The 26,784-nt window shown below is 42.7% G+C and overlaps 1 protein-coding gene across 1 annotated transcript; it reads left to right on the top strand.

Moving 5' to 3' along the window:
• Positions 1-14,800: 14,800 nt before the first annotated feature.
• Positions 14,801-17,768, top strand: LOC120950307 (uncharacterized). Its single transcript, XM_040368249.2, has 6 exons — positions 14,801-15,212; positions 16,414-16,572; positions 16,645-16,732; positions 16,812-17,292; positions 17,373-17,556; positions 17,635-17,768. The coding sequence occupies exons 1-6, from the start codon at positions 15,065-15,067 to the stop codon at positions 17,745-17,747; spliced, it is 1,173 nt and encodes a 390-aa protein (XP_040224183.2). The 5' UTR covers positions 14,801-15,064; the 3' UTR covers positions 17,748-17,768.
• The last annotated feature ends 9,016 nt before the right edge of the window (positions 17,769-26,784 follow it).

Below are 26,784 nucleotides of genomic sequence, written 5' to 3'. Positions count from 1 at the left end.
AGAAAATGAAGAGCAATGTATGGATGGTAGGCTGCATTACTACAATGGTTAGGACAGGCGATAAGCAAGTAAGTTATTTTTAAATCAAATGGCCAATTTTGTGGTTTTTGCGGGAGCTGATTAACGAGAGTGATAAAAGCAAAAGAAGGGTAGTACTGGTATCGTTGCGACTTTAGGTCGCTCTGTTTAAGTTTGTCTCAGAGGCAATTAATGATTCATATGTTAGTGAGAAGTTGTTCATAAGATTTGAGTTCCGGTTTGTTTTTTTGTTTTCTTATTTTTTCTTAGACTGTCTTTTTAGACAGTTTTGTTAGACTGCCATAGTCGCTCTAGGTCTAGTAGTCTTAGTCACTAATGCGTTTTGCTATCTGGGACTGACTGATGTACCCATAGCAAGAGAGATGGATCCTCCATAGGGCAGATTGGGGAAAGACGGTCCATACAAGGCTTGAGTCCGCATGATGGGTATGTTACTGAGTCATACGAGCTGCCGCCTGTACCAAGTGACAGGCCCAATGATCAAGAACAAATAACTGCTTGCCATAAGTTCAACCGGTAATAGGGTCTATACCCACAGTGGTAAAGGAGCTCAGCTGTCTTGGAGTACTCGTAACTTCACACAACGACATCATCATGGAGACCAGGGATCTCCAAACTACGGCCCTCGAGAGTCTATAATGTGGCCCGTGGTGTCTTTGTAAAGATTCAAATGAAAAGACTATTTTGTTGACAAATTCAATCGAAATTTTTACAACTAGCATTTGAAAGCCGTTAATCAAACTTGAATAACAGAAAGCTGCAGGAACTTGATATATTTAGCTACTATTTTTCTAACTTTTGACGTTCACCTGACGAAGATCGGGATCGATACAAGGATTCAAAAATCTGTTCTCCTTTTGCTTCTTTTGTTTATTAACCTGATTTTATTGGTAAGACAAACTACGTATGATCGTATGAACTACAGATCTCTATATGGGAACAACTTTCTCAATTCTTCAGGTTTGATTTCAGTATCTATCAAAATAATAATAATGATGATTGGATTATGTGGTAATGTTAGCTAAGTAATTGTACTGCAAATGTTTTATTGTAACTGATACAATAAATTACCCCAAGCACAACAAACATCTCGAGCAGATAATTTAAAAAATGACCACAATTATTCCATTTTAAGAGGACCTTGTAAACAAACAAAAAATTATATCTTGAGGCAAAGCGGAGCGGGCATTAACCAGACAAGTATCGCTACAACAAGATAAATAAACATCATAAAATGATTCGATCTGCAGGGCAGGAGGTGCGGCAAACATGAGGTACACAACATAATGCCCCAAAACAGGGCTATCAAGATTGTCTACCATAAGGTCGGTGTGTGTGCGTGTGTGTGCGTGTGTATTCCTTTTCGGCAAGTGGGCGGCAGAATCAAGCGGTAGAAGTTAATTTTTCAAAACTTCCAAGCCAACGTTCAGGCCACAGGAACGCCACGGTGTGGGTAGTGGTCGTAGCAAGGTGCCCTTTTAGACTAATCCTTCCAACGACACAGCTTCCGCTGCAAAAGCTCCCGAGTGGCCACTCTCGGCGGTTGATCGCTGCTGGGACGTTGGAGGGTTTGCTTTTGTTTTATAATTGGAGCAAGTGCGGTGGGCAAAAGGGGACGAAAGAGACACGGTGTACTCACCCGGCCGCTGCCCGCTGGAATGTAAAATGATAGCATAAATTTGTTACAAGATTTTATTTTTAATGAGATGATTAAAAGTTAACTTTACACTTCTTCTTTGCGTTGAGCGCCGGCTTTTTTTTGTTGCTGCTGTTGTGTTCCGTTCCCTTTCCTCTTTGGCTGTCTGTGTGAAAAGGCTAACGTCTGGTTTCGCGTTTCGCTCTCACCGTTTCAAACGATCGGTAACTTCCTCTTCGCTAGTACCCTTTTCCATCGCAACAGTTTCCCTTTTTGCCAGTGGGTGGGTGGGAAGCTCGGGTGGTTAACCGGTGCAAGAAACAGAGATTAGCAAAATGAGCGGAAGCGCTCAACGCAATGCGGAACCCGTAGCGCAAAAAAAAAAGAAAGGAACGGTGAGAGGACACCGCACAAAAGGGGCAGGAGAGGGGAAACATTCCCTAACCAGGTTTATTAAGCGAGCCGGATCGTCGAAAAGCTGCCCGGAGGCTTCGTGCGTTCGTGCAAAGCGTAACGGCGGAGAGCTTTACGGTAGGCCGGGCAGGCTTCAGGAGTTGCAAATGAGCGAACGGAAACGGAGCGACCGGAAACGGTTGCGGTGGCACAGGGGGTACAGAAAAAATGTGTTACAAAAGTGAGAACAAATTCATGTGCGAAGGGCTAAAAAAAAATTGCTTGCCCACGGGCATGGGAGTGTGGCGCAAGGCTTGTTAGTAGGCATCACATTTGCGCGAATGTTTGAGCAAACATTAAATTACATGTATTTCGTGTAGGAAAGTTTTAACGAACCCACGGGACACCGGTTCCGGTGTTGTCGGTGGTAACCATCGTGCATTTGAATGGAGATTTGAACCTTCAATCGCAGAATTGAATGGAGTTGTTTTGGTGAAAATTAGAAGGTGCTTTTGAAATACAACATTCAAACACCATTCTTTGCTTTGAAAGAAGGTTTTTTTTTGAAAGTTTGCAGTGATCAAACATTTTTTGACTGATGCTGGAGACTGGACTGATAGTGTTTAAACGTCATAAATGATGTCATTAAAAATATCCTAAGTTTTGGTAACAAAAATTGAGTTCATACCAATAAATGTGTAATTTATTAACACAACTTTGTTCACGGTGTAAAAAAGACAAAACTTCATAACCCACCCCCGTTTAGCAGCAACAAGCTTCCACGGAAGCTTTAACTTTTCCCACTTTACCCTCTGCTTTCTCGCCTACTCCAACATCAAATACTGTTTTGGGCCGATTGTTGTAATCCTCCTCATTTATTCTCATTAAGCCAATTGGCACAGGAATAATTTACAGTGACAAGGAGGGGCAGGAAAGGGAAAGCCCCGTCGTTTTGAAGCTGAAACGATCAAGCCTCCCTTGACCTCCTCCCTCCCGCAATGGTCGGCTGGACAGTCCGGGGACGGCTTAGCTGAATAATACCATCGCCATTTCATTTTGATTACGATGCGAACTACAACCGCCACCATCATCGTTTTGCTACGGACCATTTTCCGCGCTGGTGTTAGCTTCGCTGTCGGGAGATTCTTGCGCCAACGGTGCGCCATCACTTGTGGAGGTTGGTTTTTTTTTTGTCGATGAAGCATAATAAAATGTGCTTTCATTGACAGTTCTACACGGTAAACTGGTAAGACGGAGGGAGGGGAGCGAAGGCCGACTCATAAATGGACGTTTAAAAGAGAAATCGAAATTAAAATCAGTCCTCGTCCTCTGGTGGATCTCTCAGTTGAGGCGAAGGAAGAACGGGAGTCTGGTAGCTCCAGGCTGTTTCTAGCAAAGGAAATGGTACATTTTTTTTATTTCACAGCTTCATTTCGTTTTGGCTTTGAATGAAGAAATTCAGCAGTAGAAAGAGGTTTGAGAGAAAAGAAAACAGACGGAAGTTTAGCCTTACCTCCCTCCGGTTTCCTGTCTATGGTTTTATCAGCGTAATTTGATGGAGCTGGGGATTGGGGGTAGATAATTTAAATTGAAACGATGCTAAGTGGCTTGCATAAAAGCTGGTCCGTTTCGAATTCGGTGGATGAGTAATGTATCGTAAAAATTGCAACGAGCAGATGGTTTTGATGAGGTTCTGTGTATCGTAGTAGGCTTTGAGAAAAAGCTTAAGATGGGAGGGGGAAGCTCATACAGTCAGGAAAGTGATTGGTTGTGTTGGCAACATTACTATTTTTGCGCAATCAGTAAGAAGCTTATACGTTTTACGTTAACGTCGTCAAGAATCTCATACATACGTACGCCAATCGCGTGAAAGTTTACTTAATACGTTGTTGAAACCATATACTGTTTTGGATCTGATTCACTCAGCTAGTATTCTTCATGAACTGTGGAAAGATAATATGAGGGAAAGTAGATAAAGACGAACTTAGTGGTAGTCTAATCTCATCGTCGATTAGATCACAAATCTTTAGCTATGCGCATTCTAGTGGTCGTAATTTGACTATTACGGATATTAAGGTCTACGTTCTTTAGTGTTAGTGATTTCGGGTGGGTTTTCTACGTCCTTATTATCGATCACATGATCTATTTTGCCTATGCTATCGAAGTATCAAATCAGATGCCAGTTAATGACCTTCTCAAGAGAAACCTGAAGTCATAGAACATCCAGTAACTGGTACGAATATTTAAACGGGTTGGGATTTGATGAAAATAGTGGCCACAAATTATGCTGTTCCTCGCACGATGCATTTCGAAATACCCAATATCTTGCCACGACTTACCTGCCAATGTGTTCAAAGTGCCAATGTACCAATAATAGGAAGAGAAACTCGTACATTAGGAATAGGAATAGGTGGAAATATGGGCTGCAGTCGCTAATTTGAGTTATTTACTACAATTCAGTATTTACCAGTAAAGGGGCCCTTCACGATTCTAGTCAGTTTTTTGTATGGAGTTTGACAGTTGGAGGCAGAAATCATGTAAACACTCCATACAAAACCACACAAAAAACTAGCCTGCAATTTTCAGTCTAGATTATTCAAGCCTAAAAGCTAGTATTTGATTCGAGTACCTGTTCGAAAACACGGAGTTGTTTACATTTACCCCATGGTGCATTAAAGAGATCACGTGGTGGAATCTAGAATCAAAGTGTATGTAGTCCAGGTGGTTTCATAGCATGATTTTTATAACCAAATTTGAATATCACTTTTTGACAGGATGGGTAAAAACATTTGTTCAAACAAGCTTTCTGGAGGCTTGACGAATACTCAAAACACTCTTAAAATCATTATTCAGAAGCAGAAGCGATAAAAATCAGCCTTCTAAATTCATACATCTTGGGATAAGCCCACCTGTATATTATACACACTTAGATAGCTGCTCGATAACTGCTATACAATGCAATTAGCTGACAGGCTGAAATTTCAGTCTACGAACTTACAACGGAAAGGGCCCCAATTCTGGTATTTAAATCAGACTTACTGATGGACTCTTTTCATTTATATTTCAAAGTAAATGATCTTGCCATTAATCAAATCACCTACCCAAACTACAGTAATTAATAAAGCTGTCTAACTTAAGCATTTGTTATCTATTTATACAGAAACTGTTATCCCTATAATTCCTACATCCAATTTAATCGATACGAAGAGTTAAACTCACCCCTCACAGCAAAGATACCGTCTTTTATTTCACCACCACTAAAGACCACTGCAGTCTAGTCTAGTCGATGGCAAAATTTATATGCACATCCAAATTAGCCCTACGAGAGCACTTTGCACTTGTGAACAGCGGGCCCAAAACTTTCGCTTCCGTACAGTCCTTTGGACGTAGCATTACCATACCCACGCTTACTTAAGTACTGCGGCTGTGGCTAGCGGCAAGCTCAGGTTGCAGGAACACTGCCGTGTGAAGACGGATTGAGCAACGGGAAAAGTGACCGAAAAAAGAGAACATTCTCTATTCTTCGCTTTCGTGGGTAAACTTTTCCGGTGAAGCAAACTGGAGCATGACGGTGGAGGTGGTGGTGGTCGTCCCAGCATTTCCCGCCAGTGGGAATAAGCTCTGCGTCGTCTGCGTGATGACATTTTTGCCGCCCGGTACTATGCCGGTGCCAGGCGACAGCGACAATGACAGCGAGCATAATGACCGTGGCGTTCAAAGTTAGGCTGGCCGCTTCCGGTCGAGACGGTATCGAAGGTTTTACGATGGTGGTAGCAAAAAAAGGCACACGCAGGCTGCAAGCTGGGGCACACCTGGCCAGGGCAGTGAGCTAGCCGGTTTTATGGCGCATTTTTCAAGCGAAGCGCAGGACAAATTTTAGCTTTAAACAAAAGCGAAACAAACGGCACGGACGCTGAAAAGAGAATGAAAGAGGTATGAGGGTCTGTCCGTCCGTCGGTATGCGGTCCACACTGCGGGGTGGCGCAAACTTTAGTGCTCTTAATTTGAATAAATTTAATTTTCATGATTACAAGCCGAAAGTGATGCGGCGCGAGAGGCCGGCGCAAGGGAAGACAAGCAGGACGGTGATGGTAGACCAGGCACGAAACGTGGTGCGGCTGATTTTGATCCTGTCCGTGACTCGGCCACCGAACGTGACCGGGTGCCTCCGCTGGGTCACATGGACGGTTTTGGGCAAATTGGTCCTTAAATCGTGTACTTGGCCGGCTGCCAGCGGTGAATGTACTGTGCCACTGTGTGTGTGTGTGTGCAGCAAGGATACAGCGCCGGATCTGTTGATTGAAATAAACGGTTCGTGGCGATGGCTTTACAAGACTGGGCAGACTGTCGGGTGTCCGGCCAGTCAGTGGGCACCCGCACTGCTCGAGCGTGAGCGATCTGGGATTAAAGCAGGTGAATAAAAACGGACCACTGCCAAAACAAAAACGAAAAAAAACAATACCCCAACGATGCCCGGCGCATGATGTGTATAGATCATGATGTTTTTTTTTCTCCTTCTGCTGTTGGGTTATTCGCGCGAGCTTTTGCTTTGATGACGTCCGCCACAAAGGAAGATTAGAAAGTATGAAAAAGTTAGGCGTGCGAAAAAGTAAAAATGTCAATAAACTAATAGCGGGCTTACCGAGGTTGATCTACCGTCGACATACGTACATACCGGCTCGCTGACGCTTCCGCTGACCTGTTCAAAGGGGATCAGGTTGAAAATTAGCATTTTTTGTTGGTTTGCTGCAAAGAAAATTGTTCAGAAAAAGGAGAATACACAAAACATCCCGTCTTGAGGTAGTATCTTTTAGGGGGCCCGTTTTTGTGGGTCGTCACTTTGTGATGTAGCTATTTGTCATCATTATTCATCGTGAGTGTGCTGTTGGCTGACGGTAAGATGGATGAAAACAGTAAATGAAGGTGATTTTGATGCTTTTTGTTGCTGTTTAGTAATTTCTAATGGCTTAAAATTAGCAAGTACATTGTGTTGTTTAGCAAGTATTTTAATGTGTTTGTTAGTGAATTTGGAGTTAGAGCTATATTAATTTTTTGAATAAAATTTGTATATCAGCAATGAGTCTGGTTTATTGTGGTGTTTTCAGCTCATACTATTGATTTTTGCCTTTTTTCCCTGGTCATGTTCCAATGTGAGAAGTTTTTCAACAGCACAGCTGCCAAAAATACATGACAGCTGTTGAAAAACATCTCGCAAATCGTGAAAAAAGCTGTTTACGTCGGAAACATACATGGAAAACAGTGTAATATGATAAACTAACCCCACGGCAACACCGAGTGAAATGCAAAGGAAAATGACCTTTTACTACAGGTTGCCTATAGTAGATCCTAATGCATATTTTTGTCTATCATTTCACCAGATATTGGAGATTTCTAGATAAACTATACCAATCATGTTGGTTTAGGCTATTTCACCGCGTTTTACGTTGTTACATTGTCTTAGTATGTATAAATGCTCGGTAGGAGATAAAGAGAAAAATGCACTCAAACTCGGATGTCACTACGTTCGCTAACATTCAGAATTGGATGCCAAGACCTTAAAATATATCAAAAACTAGAAAATTGACGGGTGCAAACATTTGTGACGATGCTGTTCTAAATTTGAAGCAAAACTCCAGCTCGAATATGTGCGAAATTGGAATAAAAATATCGTAAACTATTATATGCAAAACAAGCCATAAGTGTCCATAATTCTATATAATATAACCTTCATTTATACTACACATATCTGGCACTCATCAAGAGTTACAAATTGAAGAAATGAAAGCATGAATCCGTTTTCATAAAGCAGATAACGCAAGAAGAAACACAAATTCTCTTTCGCGTTTTTTTTGTTAATACAAGAGAATAGTAACGCAAGAATGAAAACGTAATCTGCAAAACGTCGGAGCAGAGTACAAGCCATTTCCTTCAAAACAATCAGACCTGAGAAACAACAGAAACAATTTGCTGGCTGTGTAAACTCGATTAACGCGTAGCTTCTTGGTTTGGTGCACCATGGCCCTGCTCTTTCGTTATCGTGTGCAAGTCAACAAATGTAGCTGAATGTTTCTATTTGTATCCAAGTTCTTGGGTTAACCTTCATCGTATCTTTCCCCTTATGATACATTAATTTAATTTAATTTACAATTTATTTTTGACTACAAGATGTGCTGTTGTACAAGTAAGACGGAGCTGCTCGCTGTACAGAATAGGGCAAAAACACACGGGCGCATTTTTTTGTCATACCGATGCTTATTGTTTCGCACACAGACTGGTGGGACGGACTGGTTCAGTGTTCCCGTAAAGTTCCCCAAGGGGTTCTTTAATTGAGTTTCCGTTAATTATCCAAATTTGGTTAATCATTCTCGACAGGGCGTGGGCATAAGGGGGTGTGTTTTTAAAATTGATAGACAAACCGGTAGTAGCAGCAACAGAAACGACAGCACAAAAAAAGGAGAAGTAATTCACTTAGATCGAGATGTGAAAGCTCGAGAGTAACAGCAAAAAAAAGGAACGGAAATAACTTGGAACCTAAACTGGCAAAATGGCACAAAGAGCAATGGGTGCTTTTGTGTGTGTGTGTGTGTGTGTGTGTTTGTAGATGTCTCACCGTTGAAATGGGTTTGCCTGCCGCGTCCTAAAGTACCCGTACTGGCAAACTGTAGCCGTCATAATTGCGGCGTTGTCGTTGATGTAGGTTCGAAGAGATTTACAGCGCATTCGAAACAAAGGGAATGAATCACCCGTGCTTGGGTGCTTTTGGGTTTGATTTTGGAAATGACCATGTCATTATTACGGCTTGGTATGCCTGGGAGTTTTCACATCTATGATTAATGAAGTTTGCTGGCAGCAATGGGCGGATGAAGGCGCATAAATTGTGGTAACTTTCGTGAAATTTCGTTTTTATTCGGTTTGGTTTTTGTTGTTGCATTAATTTAATTTATTACATTTAATTTATTATTTTATTACAATTATCATCTTACAACAAGTTATGATGTCGAGGAGACCTCCTAAAGCATAGCGTATAACAAGAAACTTTCCAGTACTATACTGTATGACACACTGCTCCTGATCCAGCGTGTTGTTTCAATTGAGATAAATCTTCGGCAAAACGGCATCCACTTAAGCCCACGTAGCTTGTCACTCTTTGGTTCGGTAAACCAGCCGGCCGAATTGGTTGATGAAATGATACAAACAATGGCTGTGTGTTGTACGAACACGGAGAGTGTGTTTTCCTTCGCTGGAGACGAGAGCAAGGACCAGTGGACGAGCATGAGAAGCATATGCAAACAAGCCGGTGTGTTAACCGTACGCTTGATGAAATGAGCGTCTGCTACCAATGATGGGGCGAACGTGAGAAGGCACTCTGCTTGCTGCTCTGATGTCACCTCTGTCCGTGTTGTTTGTCGTCGTTCGTCGTTCTGCGCTCTGCTCGGTAAGCAGATTATCATTACATAATTTTGCCTTGATCGGTACCGGCTATGGCGATGGTATCAGTATATCTTCTTGAAGCACTGATCCTTCAGCATTCAAGTGAAGGGCACAACGCACAAAACCCGAAAGCGCTTGCCAGCGCGCCAGAGCGTAGGAATGATTTTGTGAGTAATTGTTGCTGGGCAAACATGATTCTAATTTACTGAAACGATCCATGCGACAGAGCGATGGGGATGGGGCGGTCGAATCAGGCTGGTGCGAAGTGTTAGAGTGTAAATGTGCCAACAAAATCACACGCCGAAAAGCCAAACCGAACGAAGCGACAGCCAAAGCACTTCCCAGAGTCGAGCCGGTGTGGACGGCTGTGGTGTGCTCGCGTTTTTGCAACCCAACCGTACCCGGCATGCTTCCGCCCATCGTGCGAATCCTGTTTCGCTTGACAAGTGCTTGAGACCGGAGGATCAGAGACACAAATCCGGTGTTGGCTTTGTAGAGAGCCCGAGCGGCTGCTGCTGCTGCTGCGTACAGAACGGAATGGAACTGCAGTGTATTGGTTCGTGCTTGGAAATCGCCGTTTCATCGCAGTGTGCCTCCCCTTCTCAGTCCTTTCACCACTGCTGCTGCCACACTCCGCACGAGTCCGTACTGGGTTTGGACATTCCAAATGGCATATAATTAAGTAGAGTAAGCACCGAGCTCTAGTTTGGTAGAGCATTTTCATTACATTTAGCTTAATTGAATGGCTTTCGAAGTCATCCCGGGCGAAAAGGTAAGCTGTGGCCGGGGTGCGGTGGTGTCACACTTTCGGTCGTGCTTTCTGTATCTGTGCGGTCACAAGAGTTCAAGAGGCAGGTCCCCGTTTGGATAGGGTAAAGGGTAGGGTGATTGGGAATTGTCATTCGACTGCGTAAGACAGGGGTGGGTCAGAGCCAGATAAATGGAAGGGCCACACCTCGTGTTGCGTGCAACATTTCACTGTTGCTCTCTGAGAGAGAGAGAGTGAGAGCGAGGGTGAGGGAAAACTTGTCCTTTGGTTGTTTTTGCAAACAGTTATAGGGTAAATGTACCAATAGTGGTGCAATTTGTAGAGGTACCGATGTGTTTTAATGTATTTAAAGTGTCAGGAAGGACAATTTCTGAATATTTTAACACATAGCAATTGGAATATGTTTTATCTTCGCAATCGCAACCATTTTTACCATGAAACACATCACATTTACGAAAAAATACATATTTTTGTTATTGCTTCGTTGTACCTATAATGGTGGTATGGTTCCTATAGTCGTCGTATTGTGTTCCTATAGTGGTGGTAAACAAAGATGCCTCAAAACAGTGTATAATATCAATATAACTTAGTTTTGAAGCTGTTTTCGTATGAATAGCATGGATTATTGCCATAATAATGATATCTTTCGTAATTTGATCGTAAAAAATGTATGAATTTGGTTGATGAAAATATTCACTAAAGTACTGCATCACACCTGTTGTCAACCTACACCCGGAAGAGTGTGCTTGATTTGAAGTCAGATAAACGAATTTTGGCCTGTTTTTGGTAAATTACCTACATAAAACTCATTTCTGTTGCTTATTTTAGTGAAAACAGTACGATATGTCAAAAATTTCCTCAAAAAAATCTAAAACGACCTGTTTTTATTGATTTTATAACTATAACCACTATAGGAACATGCCTGTTTTGTGTACCTATAATGGCACTATGGTAAAAAACACTTAAAAATGCATAAATATGGTCAAAAGGCAAATAATTTTAGTAAAACAATAACATTACATAACAGTTATGTTGAAAAACTAGTAATTGCGTGGTTATGTGGTCGTTTAGAACGTTAACAGAAAAATGAGTTTCGTTATGAAATCCTAAGGATTTTGGAAAAATGTTGACACATTTCACAAAATAATGGATTTTTCGGTCACTAAGTAACGGAATGGCCCCATTTAACTTTTAAACCCTTTGTAAAAGGCTAAAGAACATTTCACACTAACTTAAATAACTTAAATACTTGTAATTTGCCCTATGCCCTACCACCACTATAGGTACATTTATCCTATACCTGTCTCATGCCGGTGGCGTGTTTTGGTACGATTGAGGGTCAGTGAAAAGTACAACGCAAATTCTGGATTGGTAATACAACGATTTAATGACAATTTTCTAAAGAAGTTTGAAAGGACTATACTCGTTTTGAAAATAGTCGCATGTAGTAACGCGCATTACATTTCTGAAATTTACATTTTTGAAATTTTTCAATTTACTGCTATTGAGCTTGGATCTTTGACCAGTATGCTACCGGAATCGGTTGCTGGATCAGAGTAGATATTGTTTCGGTCTCAAAAACTGAAAACTGAATTTTCGACTGAAACCGGTCTATGTACAGTTCTTGGACCGACATCATAAATAAATAATAATTGAGCAATTCAGGATCGCTTTAGGAGATTAAGGATCAGTTCAGGAAATTGTATTGCTTCATGGTCAGTTCCAAGATGGACTTAGCATAAGTTCCAAGACTGATGTAGGGATGAGTTCAGTTCCAGGATCATTATGGGTACATGATCAGTTCCTAGACTAGTATGGGTTCAGGATCTGTTTCTTGACAACAGGGCTTTGGAACAGTTCCAGGAGCGGTATGGGTTGTAATCAGTTTCAGAACCAGTATTAACTCAAGTTTATTTGGAAGCTTGCTATGGGTTCAGTATAAGTGCTTCAGACCAACAAAAAAAGAAAATAAGATCCAAGACTGATTTTGAAGAAGGTGAGTCTATTACACCACAAATCTAAGCTTTCGATTGATAGGAGTCACTCGGAGTATCTATTCCAAGCCCATACAATGAAATCCATATAAGTTGTTGTCTCTTTCATATTGTATCAGTTTCCCTAAGATAAATGTCTCCCTAAGGTGAGGGTCCAAGAAAATGGCGAGGCTGAATGACTAATAGTAAAAAGTTTTAGAAATATGGGATCTCCAAAACGAACAATGTTCTCAATTTTGTCCGTTCATGTTGAAGACATTCTGAGCATAAATTGTTCCAATTATGCCCAAACTACGCCATTGATCTTAGATTTGGATCCAGATATTGATATGGTTCTATTTGATATGGTTCTAAGGGTTGTCAATTGATATGGGTTCTGTTTACAAATACTACTTGCAAACCCTTTCGAATCAAATGTTCATACTTAAACCATTATCTGTCCTTAAACGCATTTTAAAGGATGTTATTCGTGTAATTTAAAATGATTTATTTTGAGAAAAATGGAAAATTGAAATTTATTACAGTAGAATATAGCTCTGCAGACCATTGAGTACATCGATTGGTGGCAAGTTTTTACACTGTTGCATCAAGTGTATCCCGAAAAAAAAAACAGAACATTTCCAATTCACTCCCCGAAAAGATGAAACCGTTTAACACCTAAATTTCCATCCTGCAATATTTATGAGACGGGTAAGATAAACAGTAAAACCCCGTTTAAAACACATTGAAACATTTTAAGATGTTTACCGTGGTGTAGCGGTAATGGTGGTAAAGGCGAACAGCGCCACACCAAAAAAGTACCAAGCTTTCTCCCATTACACAGGAAGAAAGAGAGAGAGAGAGAGAGAGAGAGAGAGAGAGAAAGTGAGAAAGAGGGAAGAAGTAGGGTTTACTCGCAAGTAAGAAGGGCACCGTGCAGACGACGCAACGCGAAGCATGCCATAAAAACCCTACCACCAATCCGTCCATGAAATATAGAATCCCATCAAGTGGATTAGCAGGATCCGTACCAGGTCCCTTCCGTTTTCGTTTTCTTTTGCCTTATAATATCGTTTAAACGGAAGCGTGCAGGTTCGGTACACATACACATGTGTGTGTGTGTGTTTTGGGTGAGAATTTCCCGGTAGTGGCAAGTGGCAGTGATGGGAGGGCATAACTAGGAAAGGTAAGTGTATTTCATGAGACCACCATTGTGAGAGTGTATTTATGGCGTATGAGATCAAAACAAATAAACTCCCTGCAGGTGGCCGTAGTACTGGTGGTAGTGGTGGGGATGCTGGTTTATGCTGACTTCTAAATTTGATGCCTTTTTGGCCGTGTGCTCTCGGTGGTTCAATGTTGGTTCTACAACACTGTAGATACTGAAGAAAAAAAAAAAAAAAACCGCCGACGATACGGTTGGCCGTTGTGGGCAGTGTGGAGTATGATTTAAACGCATATTGGGGCCTTTTCTTGACACATTTGCGTGTGTGCTACTGTTGTTCTCGAATCGAAATATACTTCTTTTCACCTTCCCCAAGACGTCATATTCGAGGATGGAGGGATTATTTTTATGGATTCTTTGTTGGTTTACATAGCCATTCAGCAAACGTATCAAAATGATGACTCTGAGAAAAGAGGCTTCTAGGACACCGTTGTGGCGAATAAAATGAAGCATAGAAAAGCTATATTTGTGACGCAGCAGCAAAACATGAAGCAGTTATCTAAAATCAATTATCTTTATTGAAAAAAAAAAAAAAAAACAGATACGTTTGCAAAATGTCCTCGCCATTGTTGAAGACGACAATAATTGAATAGAAAAGTGCGTAGAAAGAACATCAGGACTGGTTTTGAGAATGATGCGTCCAATCGACTGGAAGATGTAAAGATAAGGCGCATGACTATTGCGAAGGAAGAGATTGTCATGCACAAATGTTTGAGAATAATCAACTGAAAGCTTTTTATGGTATGAGCTTAGTGTATTTGCTGGTGTTCGAGATAAGCGATTGAAACCGTTCAAGATGCACTCCAGTACCAACGTTGTCATGGTGTGACGTATGCAGGTACTGGTGATGACTTGAGCTGCTCTAAATCTAGAGCCCAAGTGACCCACATTCATGGATGGAATCGTCGCAAGAGCACCGTCGGCAGTTTAGCTAATCGGTCGTGCAAACACGCCAAGACACCTTCCCCGTGACGGGGGGAATGTGTGTTTTCACTCTCCGTTCGGACGCGTGAAAAAAGAAAGTCCATCAATCATGCGTTTCGCCGTACTCGATTCATATTCTAAACCGTTGCTCTTGGCCGATGTGAGGAAGAAAACGGAACGATTGGTGCGATCTTAACGTCTTCATATTGCTTCGTAGGTAGAAAGAACTCGTATAGGTATCTCGTAAGACTTCTCTCTTGCCCTGCGATAACTGACCTGAACGTAAACGTTTCACACGCACACGGGAGTCTTAACGTCTTCATATTGCTTCGTAGGTAGAAAGAACTCGTATAGGTATCTCGTAAGACTTCTCTCTTGCCCTGCGATAACTGACCTGAACGTAAACGTTTCACACGCACACGGGAGTGGAAATTAGCGCCTTCGTTCGTTTCCGGAGCGGAACGACTCGGAAGCTCCAAGACACTGCGCATCGAACGGCAACATTGTGTGGCCAACAGTCTTGTGATCGTTCTCGGATTGGATTGGTGGGACCGTGCTCGGATTGGAGCCAATTGTAGGCGCTTGTCGCATTGCAAGGCAACGGCCCTCTGAGTCTTACAGTCAGCGTGTGTGTGTGTGTGTGTTTAATTATTTACGCTTACGCCAGTGCAAGGATGAACGTGTGGTTGGTGGTTTTCTGTCTCGGTGTCCTGCACGTAAGCAGAAGCTGTTGCGCCGTACAGCAACGGTTAAATGTAACGGACGTGATTGGGAGCAACGAGCTGGATGTGGTGCAGGCGGGAGCGCAACGCAGTGGAAGATGTGAGTTAAGTGGAGGATGGTGATGGTGGTGCGATGGAGTGGAAAATGGCACAAATCGGTGCAAAAATCTGTGGCGCCCGAAAAGAGGAAATTTGGCAAGGGAGTGTAGTGTGCCACTTTTTAATTTCTCGGTTAGGTGTGATATTTTGCTACGTCGTGACTTTGGTGCTGAATGATAGTAATAAGGTTGAACTGATTATAACAATTTAAAGAAAGCTATGGAGATCTATGGAGCTTTTTGAAAGAAAACAAAAAAAAAACATGTCATCTCTAGACCAACGAGGCACGTGTACTTTGATGGCACCTTAATGATGGAAATTAATTATTACTGCATTAAAATTGCATTTCAATCAACAACCAGTGATATTGCACATAATAGATAATGAGTTCAATATTGATTTGTGCGTTGAAACTAATGTTTGACACACTTTCAATGAATCGAAACAATATTTTACCATCAAAGTCCAAAAACCTGGGTCAACGATTGGTTGGACACTTTCATTCTGTTGTTCGACTCGATTCGGGAAAATGACTTTGATGTGTATGAATTGATGAATTCATCTATACAAAAGAAGTGGTTATGACGTGGGTACAGGAGTTTAAAATTGCAGCATTTTCAATTCAATTGATTTTCCCGATAAAGCTTGCGTACTGTGCATCAGAAATGTTAATATGCATCTCTTGGAAACAACATTCAATGATATGAACATGGCATACAAAATCAAAAGAGGATTTATAGGAGAAAATTCAAATAAAATAAAACGCACAGTAAAACACAGGTTATTTCATATTTTTAAGGTTTTCACACAACTAGACTCTATTATGTTTGATGTCGCATGGCGCTGTCACGATAAGGGAAAAGTTGTAATAGACCACAGAACAGCTCTAAACATAATAGAAACAACAACATTTTTTGTTCCAATGTTTTTCATCATCCTGCATGAGAGCGAGGTCCATTCCATTCCATTGATATAACCCACAAGTTCATCATAAAGTCCGGCGGGACGCGGTTGTTTTACGGTGCCGGCAGATAAGAGTTGAAATATTTCACGTTTAGAACGAACAGGAGCCTCCGATAGCTGCCGTACAGAGCTATTTCACATACATTGTTTTACTCGTTCAAAAATTCGACTCCATTTCTTCGTTTTGATGGGGTTTTTTTTTGGGTTTGTTTGTTTGTTCTTGTTTTTTTCGGGTGCAGTTTTTCCCTTCTACACGATTGGCCGTATTGCGAACGTACCGTGCACGTCACCCTCGGGCCTATCCGGAACCTGTCTGATTGCGGGCGAGTGCAAGGACAACGGTGGCCTAGCGTCCGGTTCGTGCAGTTCCCGCACGAATCAGGCCGTCTGCTGTGTGTGTGAGTATTGCAGTGGTCGGAAGCAGCAAGGCTTGTGATGTTTTACCCTGTCATGTACCATCATTTTGGCAGATACGAAATCCTGCGGGGGCTCTACGAACCTCAATAGTACATACTTTACAAACTCGGGCTTTCCGGGCCCATACAATGGTGGTGGAACGTAAGTCTAATAGCTTCTGAGACGCCCTGGATGTGTATGTTACTCAAGAGAGAACTGTTGGTTTTTTTCCACCTTTCAGCTGCACGTTTACCGTTAACCCTTCCAGCGGTATTTGTCAGCTTCGTATCGACTTCCGTTCGCTAACGCTTTCCCAGCCGACGGGCGATGGTTCGTGCACGACTGATCGACTGACGATCGTTGGTGGCAGCCCGGCCGTAGTGCCAATCTGTGGTGAGAACACGGGCCAACATCTGTACCTCAATTTTGCCGGCAGCAGCCCTATCTCGCTCCGCATTGCCACCAACGGTGACGTGTCGTTCAATCGGCTGTGGAACATCGAACTGTCACAGATTGCGTGTGCCAGTGCGGAACGGGCCCCGGTTGGGTGTTTGCAGTACTACACGGATGAGACGGGTGAGATCAGCAGTCTGAACTATGGGCTGGGTGAGAATCCGGCCCTCAACACGGTCGGTGCACGGGGCAGTCGACAGTTGGCGAACACAAACTATGGAATCTGCATACGACCCGCCGCGGCAAAGTGCTCTGTTAGCTATTCTCTGGTAAGGATACTTGTGGACCGGAAGGTTCTGTCTAAAATAGGCATAAAGATGGTAAAGCAGCACCTATCTTTTGACTACAGCCTCCAAACGATCGATACGCCTTTACGCTATCCGACAATGCGATCGTGATCGATCCAACACTGCTCGGTTCGGCCATGCTGAGTGCGACCGGGGCGGCCTGTACGACGGATTTCATCATTATACCGAACCCTACCGGCCTAACCGCGGATCGGTTCTGTGGTCTTGGATTTCCGGGCGTCACGTGTAAGTATGGGACAGGGTGGCGGGTTGGTACGATCGAAGCCGAAATGTTAACCGTTTCAGTACCGCCCACTCCAACAGCAAGCGCCCGGCCGTTCGTTGTGTACACGGTGACCAATGGGAATGAGACGCCGGACGTAGCTAACCGAGGATTCCGATTACTGTACACCCAGAATGCTTGTAGTGCAGCGTAAGGGCGGTGAAATTGGGATACGTTTTTTAATACGGTTCAAGTTGAAGGAGTCATGGTGCGCGATCGGTGCCGGTTGAAGGACTGATGGAAGCTGTTATGGAATTACTAAGTGCTTCTAAGATTTATCTAACTGATATGTAATAAAACCGGTATTTATGTTAAAATGGGAAAGGATTGAGAAATATATTGATCAATTTTTTGCCGAATAAAGAAAAGTTTATGAATGTAGATATAATTGTGCGATCTAACCAGATGCCCACGAAGGAGATGAAACAATTTGTTGGTTTTGTTATTTGTTGTGTATTGATCAAAATTCAACAGACCGCGAGTGACCCTATTTAAGCGAATTTGGTTACATACATTACAATATACAAGGTTTAGTCTCATTTCATGACCATCACAAATGGCATTAAAATCACGGCACATACAAATAAATGAATCAGAGGAGTCAAAGCGAGTGCGGCGTTCCTCCACGTCGAGTAGCGATCTAGTTGGGAGCGATCTCGGCGGGATATACACGTTGTGCTTCGAAAGAAGCGCTGGCGAGTTGATCCGATTGTCAAAAAGTCCCGCGATAAACAGCATCTGAACGTTGCAGTTCCGTTGTTCAGCGCACAGCGTTGACAGCGTCCTTTTAATACAATTACTCAATTATTAATAATTATTGAACTATACAAAATGCCTTAATTACGTATGACACGTAAAACATATATACGCTGCTCCTGATTAATTTTTTTGCCAATCAATCCAATTATGAAATATAATGAAATTTAACTCTTTTCGTTCAATTGACCATAAGTTAATCATTTGAATGTATTGGGAATAACAATTAGTTTATAGTGTTTTGAGAAACTTGTTTGTTAAATGTTCGTTTAACCAAGCAACTTCTTTAGTTTTCTGCTCTACCATTAATCAATTCACTGAAATTGGAACTTCGTATAACTTCCAATTTTGACGCTGTATTTGGAAATGCTCTAAACTTATTGATTCTCCTAATGCAGCAACGGTTAATTCAATTTCGTGCATTTTCATCGCTCAAAGCTCCATCTTTTTCAACAAATGTATCTAGTTTGAAAAGGATAATTACAGACAGCAGATCCAGTCCCAAAAACAGGAACCAATTACAGCAAACTCGCAGCTATCAGTGTCCACCAGTGCGTGTCATTCGAGATGGCGATGAGAGGCTGTAAATTGGTGTTTCATTACAGCCATTATAGCTCTACGCCCGTCAAACCGAAACCGAGTGGCATGGATCGATCGGTTCACACCTCCCCAAAGTTCGGTGACGTTCTCGGGGAGTTGTACGTGTCAAAGTGATGATTTGGAAATTGGGGCTTGAATAAACTGCCAGTCCATGGTACTATCATACCGTCAATACCTGTATTGGATGGTTGCTGTTGAGGAGCTCGGTGGTGTTAGCTGCTCCAAAAAGCTTCCATGCACTGGCGTTCGTTTCGCTTGATGTTCAGCGATTGCAATTGCTATGAGGGGCGAATTGTAAGCCTGTACCGTTCCTGTTGTGTTGCAATGCAAATGTTTAGAGTGCATGGGATTGCTGGTGTAGTTGGTATTAGTACCGATCGAGTGCATGTGGGAAATGTTAGTAGTTGGGTTTGCAAAATTCAAACGATATTTATGAGCTCATTACTGTGGTTATTCATCCAGTCGTATTTGGTCAATTGGTCGCTCAATGGTGGTTGCACTTTATAGATACTTGTTGTGTTAATTATCCTTCCGTTGTGCCATAAATTAATTGCTTCAGCATTTCAAGGCATTGTTCAGTGTATCAAAACATACCATTGGTTTAGCTTCATTTACAAAACACTGAAAAACAAAATGGTGGAATGCTTCTGTCATGAAATAAATGTAATAAGTTTGAATAAGTTAATGTTTTGTGCTGGTATTTGTTTGTTTATGACTATACTTTGTGAAATGTTTTCAATAGGATTTAAAGGGATTTTTTTGTAATTTGATGCCTTCGCAAAATAAATAACATTGCTTCATATGTTATTTACAATGTAAATGAAGTTCTTTCTCACTGAATGAAACAGAGTCGAGTAATAATTTTATTTAAATTACTGCGATAGAAAACATATCGATTGGACTGTTGCTGCTCTATCAGATAAGCTAAAGCGTGTTGTTGTTGTCCATTGAAGAAATAAAAACAAAACCCACTAGTTCGAAAAATAATTGCATTCAACGGGGGATTAAGTGCATTTTTCTCATAACCCCTGGGCAACACAAAACCCATCCATTGTCGTTGTGATTTATCGGATTTTAGTTTTCGGGTAAAGTCAGTGAAGCGTAGTTGCATAATTTACGCCAACAAAGAGTAATGGATTTTTCACCGTACGCCCCCTTGTAGAAGGGGATTATTTATTTTACCATCCCGTGGTCTAGAGTCGAGGATAGAGCAATGGAATTATCATTTGGAAAGATGCTCGACATCCACGGATCGATGTACGTGCAGTGCAGTTCGTGTAGGGTCAAACGGCCCGTCGTCACGGTCGAGATAATCCATCAGAGATGATATTCATAGTTGTCAGCCGAAAAGTTTGTTAACCGTCCCTGTCAACGCTGGGCCGCGAGAACACAGCGAGTGCAAGCCACAGACCCCGCACCGCTTATCGATTATGTATGCAAGTTGATTTGTCGATAAATGTCTGCATGTTGTTGAAGCGCAATGCTACTGCTTCTGCACTGCACCGAAAGTTCCCGAGCAAAACCCCACGCTTGGTTTACGCTTGTCGTGGGATAACGAGTTTCGCTTAATGTGCAGCTTTGCTGCTTCTCGTGACGATGGTAGCCGCGTCGAGCACTGTTTGCTATCAGCACGGGCAGTAATGAAGGAGCGTCGCCGTAGTAGTAGTTGCTCTGCTATATTACGTTTGTTGAATGGCTCGGATGTTGATAACAAACTTCGTGCCAATCGCGACACAGCAGCAGCACACAGTACAGCCAGCCAGCAGTTGCAGGAGTGATGCTGGTGAGAAGGCACCGTTTGCTCGCCGTGGTTGTTGTGGTTACGCTCTGACCACACGCCATACGCGTTTGCACTGGATTGCCGCAGTGTAGCGATAGTGATGACAGTACTTGGCAGTGTACATTGCTTGCGGTGCTCTCGGAAGAAGCTCTCGATCGGGGTTGGATGGAATGACATTGGATTAACATATGCTATTCCGCCGTTGCATCGAAACCAGCGACGGAGGATTTCGGGCTTACACAATGGGGTAAGGATGGGTTTGCATTGGAGGTAGGCTAATAACTTTGACAAACGCAACTTAAGTGTTGCTGGAGGTAGTTATTGTAGTCGAATATCCGTTCGCTGAGGATGTTGGGAATGAAGCATGGTTGGTGGTATGGGGAATAGAATACATTGATATACTGACCACATAAAAACGGATATTAGGTAGACAAGTTTGAAACGGTGCTCCAAGCGAGTTATGTTTCGTTCGATGTTAGCTATGATACCGTATGATATAAAAAATATGAGTTTTTTTCAAAAGGAAGGATGAAACGAAAACGGAAAATGATACTATATCACATGTGTTGTCGTTTAGAAATCCACGTTTTCACAAAAATTACTTCAATTCTTTGATGAACTTTCAAAATATTTGATAAATTGGAGTTAATTTTTAATTTTCTTCAGTTTCTAGCATTCTTCTGTTATTAATTAGTCTTAGATGTTGATGCCAAAATGTTATCTCAATAGAGTATTCTCTTCAAAATGGCCTTAAAAATGTCCGATCGTGCGGAGCTAGTTCACATTAGAAGGTTTGGCTTAAGCATCACCAAAACGCACTGGGACTGCTCTGGGACTGTTGATTTCTCATGTGTACATTGTGTTTGCACATAACGGTATTTGATAACGTGTCGGCTCATGATTGGTTGTGCTGGTGCGTGGGACGATTGCATTATCCTAGGTGAGAATTCGTATGTCGACGTGTCGGAGCCGACATTAGGATTAACAATTCGATTGGTTGTGTTTATTGGGACAACAAGACTTATAAATTTTCATTCCAAATACTTCTTGATTTTGTGGCCGTTAGTACTAACCTCGCGGCCTTATACACGGAGATAAGCGACTTCATTGCCTTCCAATATTCCATAGGAGTTTGTGGTGAGTCCTACAATTGCTTAAAACAATCTAATGGGTACTAATAACGCAGGTTGGTAATGGACTCTCTCTCTCTGCTCAGATCGCCCCCAATGTAATCCACCCTAAAATGCAATTATTATAACCTATTGTAACGTTTCCGTCTATTATCCTCTCTTTGAAATCCTTACCAACTCCTAACTTTTTTATTTAAATTGAAATTTCTCGAATAAAATGATGGAGCTGTCAAACTTAGACAGTAAGTAGTCAACTTGTACACATACATTGACCATTGCCAGGAGGATCGACGATCAGATGGAAGGGAAATTATATGACAGTTCGGATCACTTCCTTACCTTTCCCTTCTCTTTTTGCTGACTTCAATAATTACATATTTAAATAAACGTATCTCAAATCCTTCCACGGTAAACATACAACCAGGCAAGCACAAAAAACTCATTGAAATAATCCACCTGATCATCGGGAAACAAATTTAGCACCCTTCAGCACATCCACCTTCGATTGGTGCTTTGATTGGCTGGGAAATGTAAAATGTCACCTATCAGCACTTAGTCTATTTACCATTTCCACCTTTTAACCGCTGCTGAAAGTCCAAGTGTGGCTATCGTTTCGTTCGTGTTTGTTACCTTCACTTGTACCAACGAGCAGTAACGGTAGCATCTGGCAAGAAATCGTACCTTCCGGTCGAACGAGAACCATGCGAGAACCATTGAAGTGCATGGAAAGCACATACAAGCACCTGGTTTTTGCATGAATCAGCACCTAAATGTCATTGCACATTGAGTGTATGTCATATGATGGGGTGGGTGTTTGATACTACGTTATGTATCCGGGAGCACCCGCAATGGTTGATACTGTTGCGTGTATGCTAGCCCAGGAATTCGGGTTCACAAAAAAGAAACATCTGAGATCGAGTTTTGCAGCATCTTTTTTGGCCATCGGACAACGCTTACAAAGCTTACCGTGGTGGGAGGAACAGAGCAGAAGGAGTGTTCTTGTTTTTTCTTTCGTGTTTTGGCAAGCGACAACCCTGAGGCTCTGGTCCCAACCGGCCGACAGCAGAAAGAGCAATTTAATTTGATTTCAAACACAATCGCAGCCGGCTACCCAGAAGCGGCCCGAATATTCACACGATACCCGATGTGTATGTGTGGTCCTGGGGGCTGCTGGCAATCGGTTTGATAGAACGTTTTGGTGCTGCACCAGCAAGAACAACAACCACCCCAACCAATCGATCCAGACGTGACGCGAATGGGTGAACGGAGCCACAAATGTTTGCCTGGATGATGTGTTCGTCCTCGGCGATGGTTGAATGGTTCTCGTTTACTTGTAGTTAGGGTTAGGGAGACGTAAAAGGATAAAAAAGCAACAACGCGTATCTGGCTGCAGCGTGCACACATACATGAAGGGCGAACACAAACCCCGCATCGAACGATGCTTCTTCGTTGCAGCAGGCGTTACAGTAATCATTGCAGGATGGGTCAAATGATACTGGGGGCCACATTTCGCCACGCTCATTTCCCGTGACGAGCACTCATTTGTGGAAATTTGTTGTTGAAAAGGCGCTTCAACCCGGCATGCATTCGCTGTCAATTGCCGGCGTCCGCTGAGCCTTCGCTACGAACGTGCTTATCTAATTGGACGTGCATTAAAGCGCTGAGTCTATGGCCACTCATTTCGGTGCCAATTCCACTCTTCGGGAAGGATGGTGATGGAACTGAAGCGGAAGAAAGAAAACACCGAGCACAAAGACACATTCTTACAGGGCACCATAGTCCTTACAAACGGGAACCTGTCGAAAGGATGCTTCAAAGCGTATTCCACCATACGACCTTGCGTCTCTCGGTGCACGGGCGTATACAATATCAAAGCCCTTCGGGCGAACCGTTTTCATTCCTTCTCCTCTCCATCTAAAGCTTCAATGCTCGACTCGCCTAGAGGCTCGGTTGTGCGGGACGGTACAGGAAGCGTAACGGTGTACCACCATACCGTTGAATACTTTATGAAGTGTCAATCGTAATTATCGAAGCTTTTCTTTGTCTTCCTCTACCGGGAAACGTTGAAGGAATGTGTGATTGTGTGTATGTGTGTGTGTGTGTGTGTGTGTGTGTATGTGTGGTTATGCTATTTTTTTTGTTGTTGGCCGGAAGCGTCCGATGCACGGTGTGAGGAGCGGCTAGCGGTTGTTCATTCATTCGCACCGGAGCGCACTACCCACTAGCGTCATTATCGCACTGACGCAAACGGATTCGGTGGGCTTCGATATCGGCAATGGGGCAGGGCGGTTGGGGCGACTGGGGAACCGCTATGCGAGAGAACATTGAAACGATAAATTTCGGCCACTAATTTGACGCAGAACGGACTGCGCGTAACCTGCTGCCAATGGGGCTGTGACCCCTTTGAGGCATGGGGGAGGGAGGAGTTGTGAGAGGCCACCGTTCGTTTGTTTAATGCATGGAACGTGTTTGAACTGCTGTAAACAGAAAAGAATATATTCTCGGGAAGGTAATGGCACTGTTGTGGTTCTTAATGAGGCTGGTAACAATGGTGGACCGGTTCCGGTGCATGTTGTGTTGTTATTGGTACTTTATTGTATTGATGTTCAAGGCATTGTGTTGGTGGAAGAGCGGTGGAGTGTTGGTTGAAGAGGTTCGATAATGAGGGGAAGTGTGGAGCTCATTGAATATAGACATAATTTGGCATTAGAATCTACTTATTACAATATCATTACATGAACCATCACGTTCCAGCCTGAAGGTGCGTCTAATACGTTCCATACTAGTTGAACTGGTCTTTACTTCCTAGAGCTCGTAAATATCCCTTTTTATTGCTCCAAAAGCGATCAAATGGCTGTTTTATGCGGATAGTTTCAATGCATGCTGTTGAAACGTTATCAACAGCATTCTTTCTTTCTTTCACCTAGACATTTCAGCCTTACTTAAATGACATATTAAATGAGAAACAGAAGTTATTTTTGATTTTAATTATTATATACAAATTCAAACCAGTTTTGTTCTATGTTTCTTCGGAATGATAGTTGGAGTAATGAAAGTAAGGATGTTTACATCAATTTCAAGCAGTCAATCTTGAGATTTTTATTTTGTTGCATTTGTTACTGCTTAAAGGTTGCAAATAGTAGGCCAAACTATTATCGATTTGACTAACAAGGATGGTATATGCAGATGACTGCTGCTAGATTCAATTGCTGTTTGAAAGGCATGCCTACGCCGATAGACTTTACTTGGTTGCCTTAAAATAGAGTGATGAAAACAGTAAAATATTCAGGCTTTATAAACCCAAATATAAACAAGCATCTGGAATTAATTATGATTGACAGAATAAAAAAAAACAGTACTCCATCAAATATAGAGTGTGAGAGCGATCAATGAACTCAGTTTCATGCATTGTATCCTTTCTGCAGTTTTTTCTCCCACTATGATGGACATGTTTAATCGATATCCAAAAAGACGGACAGAAGATAAAATACAAGTGACCAAGAAAATCGATTTAACAAGTGGCACAGATTTAGAAGAGTGAGTGTGTGTGTGTGTGTGAGTGTTTGATAATCATAAATTCCTTTTTGTGCTTTAAAGATGGCCCATCTGTATGCGGCAATAATGGGCCCAAAAGCTTCTCCTATGGGTTCGATATTTGCTTTCAAGCTCAAGTCCACTGAGCGGCAAATATCGGACATTTTTCGAACGAACCCTCATCAATACACTCTGCCGACAGGTCCGGGTGCTAAAGACCTATTCTGATCGCTATCTTACTAGTGCCGGAATGAAAGAGTCTATGTGATAGATATCGAGAATAACACAGCACTCACACACAGAAAAAAAACTCATCCCGCCTGGCCTTTGATCGAGCGTAACGAGCGGCTCGTAGAAATATCGACACTCCAAACCTCATTGGACGATGATGTAAGAACTTCTTGCCACGCCGCTCGGTGCCGTGCTGCCGATAAAAGCGTCAAACCGTCGCGCACTACGCAGCCATGCATAAAAGCGTCAAACGACGCATGCCGATGTGAAAACCGATCCGGGAGCGATTATTGCAGGCCCCGGGAGAGGTATCACCCGAACGAGGACTGTGGCAGGTCTGCCAGTGACAGCGTTAATAAAAGTCAATATGTTCCTTTTGGGTGGAGCAGTAAGGGTCGTCTGGGTCGTGTGCCGCAATCGAAACCGGAAAACCGGAAGTTGTTCAGAATGATGGGAGGACACCGGCGGCTTCGCGAAGATCACACTCGAGGAGTGTGCGTCGTGTGCGAAGGGGCACTCTGGCAGCATGGAAGCCGTACCCGTCCTCGAGCCCCAAGCAGCAGTTCACATCCGGTTAGGCATCGTTTGGGTGGAACGGGTAGTCAGGGGCTGTGGGAAGAAAGAAAGAAATGGAAAGGAGGGAAAGAACACGCCAACCAAACTGCCAAGCAAAACGCGCCAAGTCATTAATGATGTATCGTAAAATATCATTATCTGGAAATATTAAGTGATGTCATAATCTAAATTTAATGGAATTCCTCCGTTTTTTTCCTCTTTCCCTTTCGCTTTAGCGCCTGCTAGCCGCGTCATTCACCGGCAGGCGACGAGGACACTTGGGCAAATCCTCTCCGCACTCATTTTCATGTCCCAACGGAGCGCACCGCACTCTTTCTTATCCGCGCACATAAGGGGTTTGCCAGTGAACTGTATTTTCCTTTTTATCATCCTTAATCGAGTGCCGTTGTGGTGCCGGAGCTTTCCTGTGGTGGAGGGTGGGATTCCTTTTTTTATGTTCAGGGCTCGGTATCTGAGATTTGTGGTTAGACATGTAAGCAAGCGTTCCGCGAAGCACGTGCTGGGGTGGGACGTAAATTATTGGTAAGCATTTATATTGCGCCAGCCAAAGGGGACAAAGAAGGTTGACATTTGAGTGAAGAGGG

Source organism: Anopheles coluzzii, chromosome 2, assembly GCF_943734685.1.
Source record: "Anopheles coluzzii chromosome 2, AcolN3, whole genome shotgun sequence".
NCBI lineage: Eukaryota > Metazoa > Arthropoda > Insecta > Diptera > Culicidae > Anopheles > Anopheles coluzzii.
Note: the sequence above shows the minus strand (reverse complement) of the source record. Positions and strands in the feature narration are given on the sequence as shown.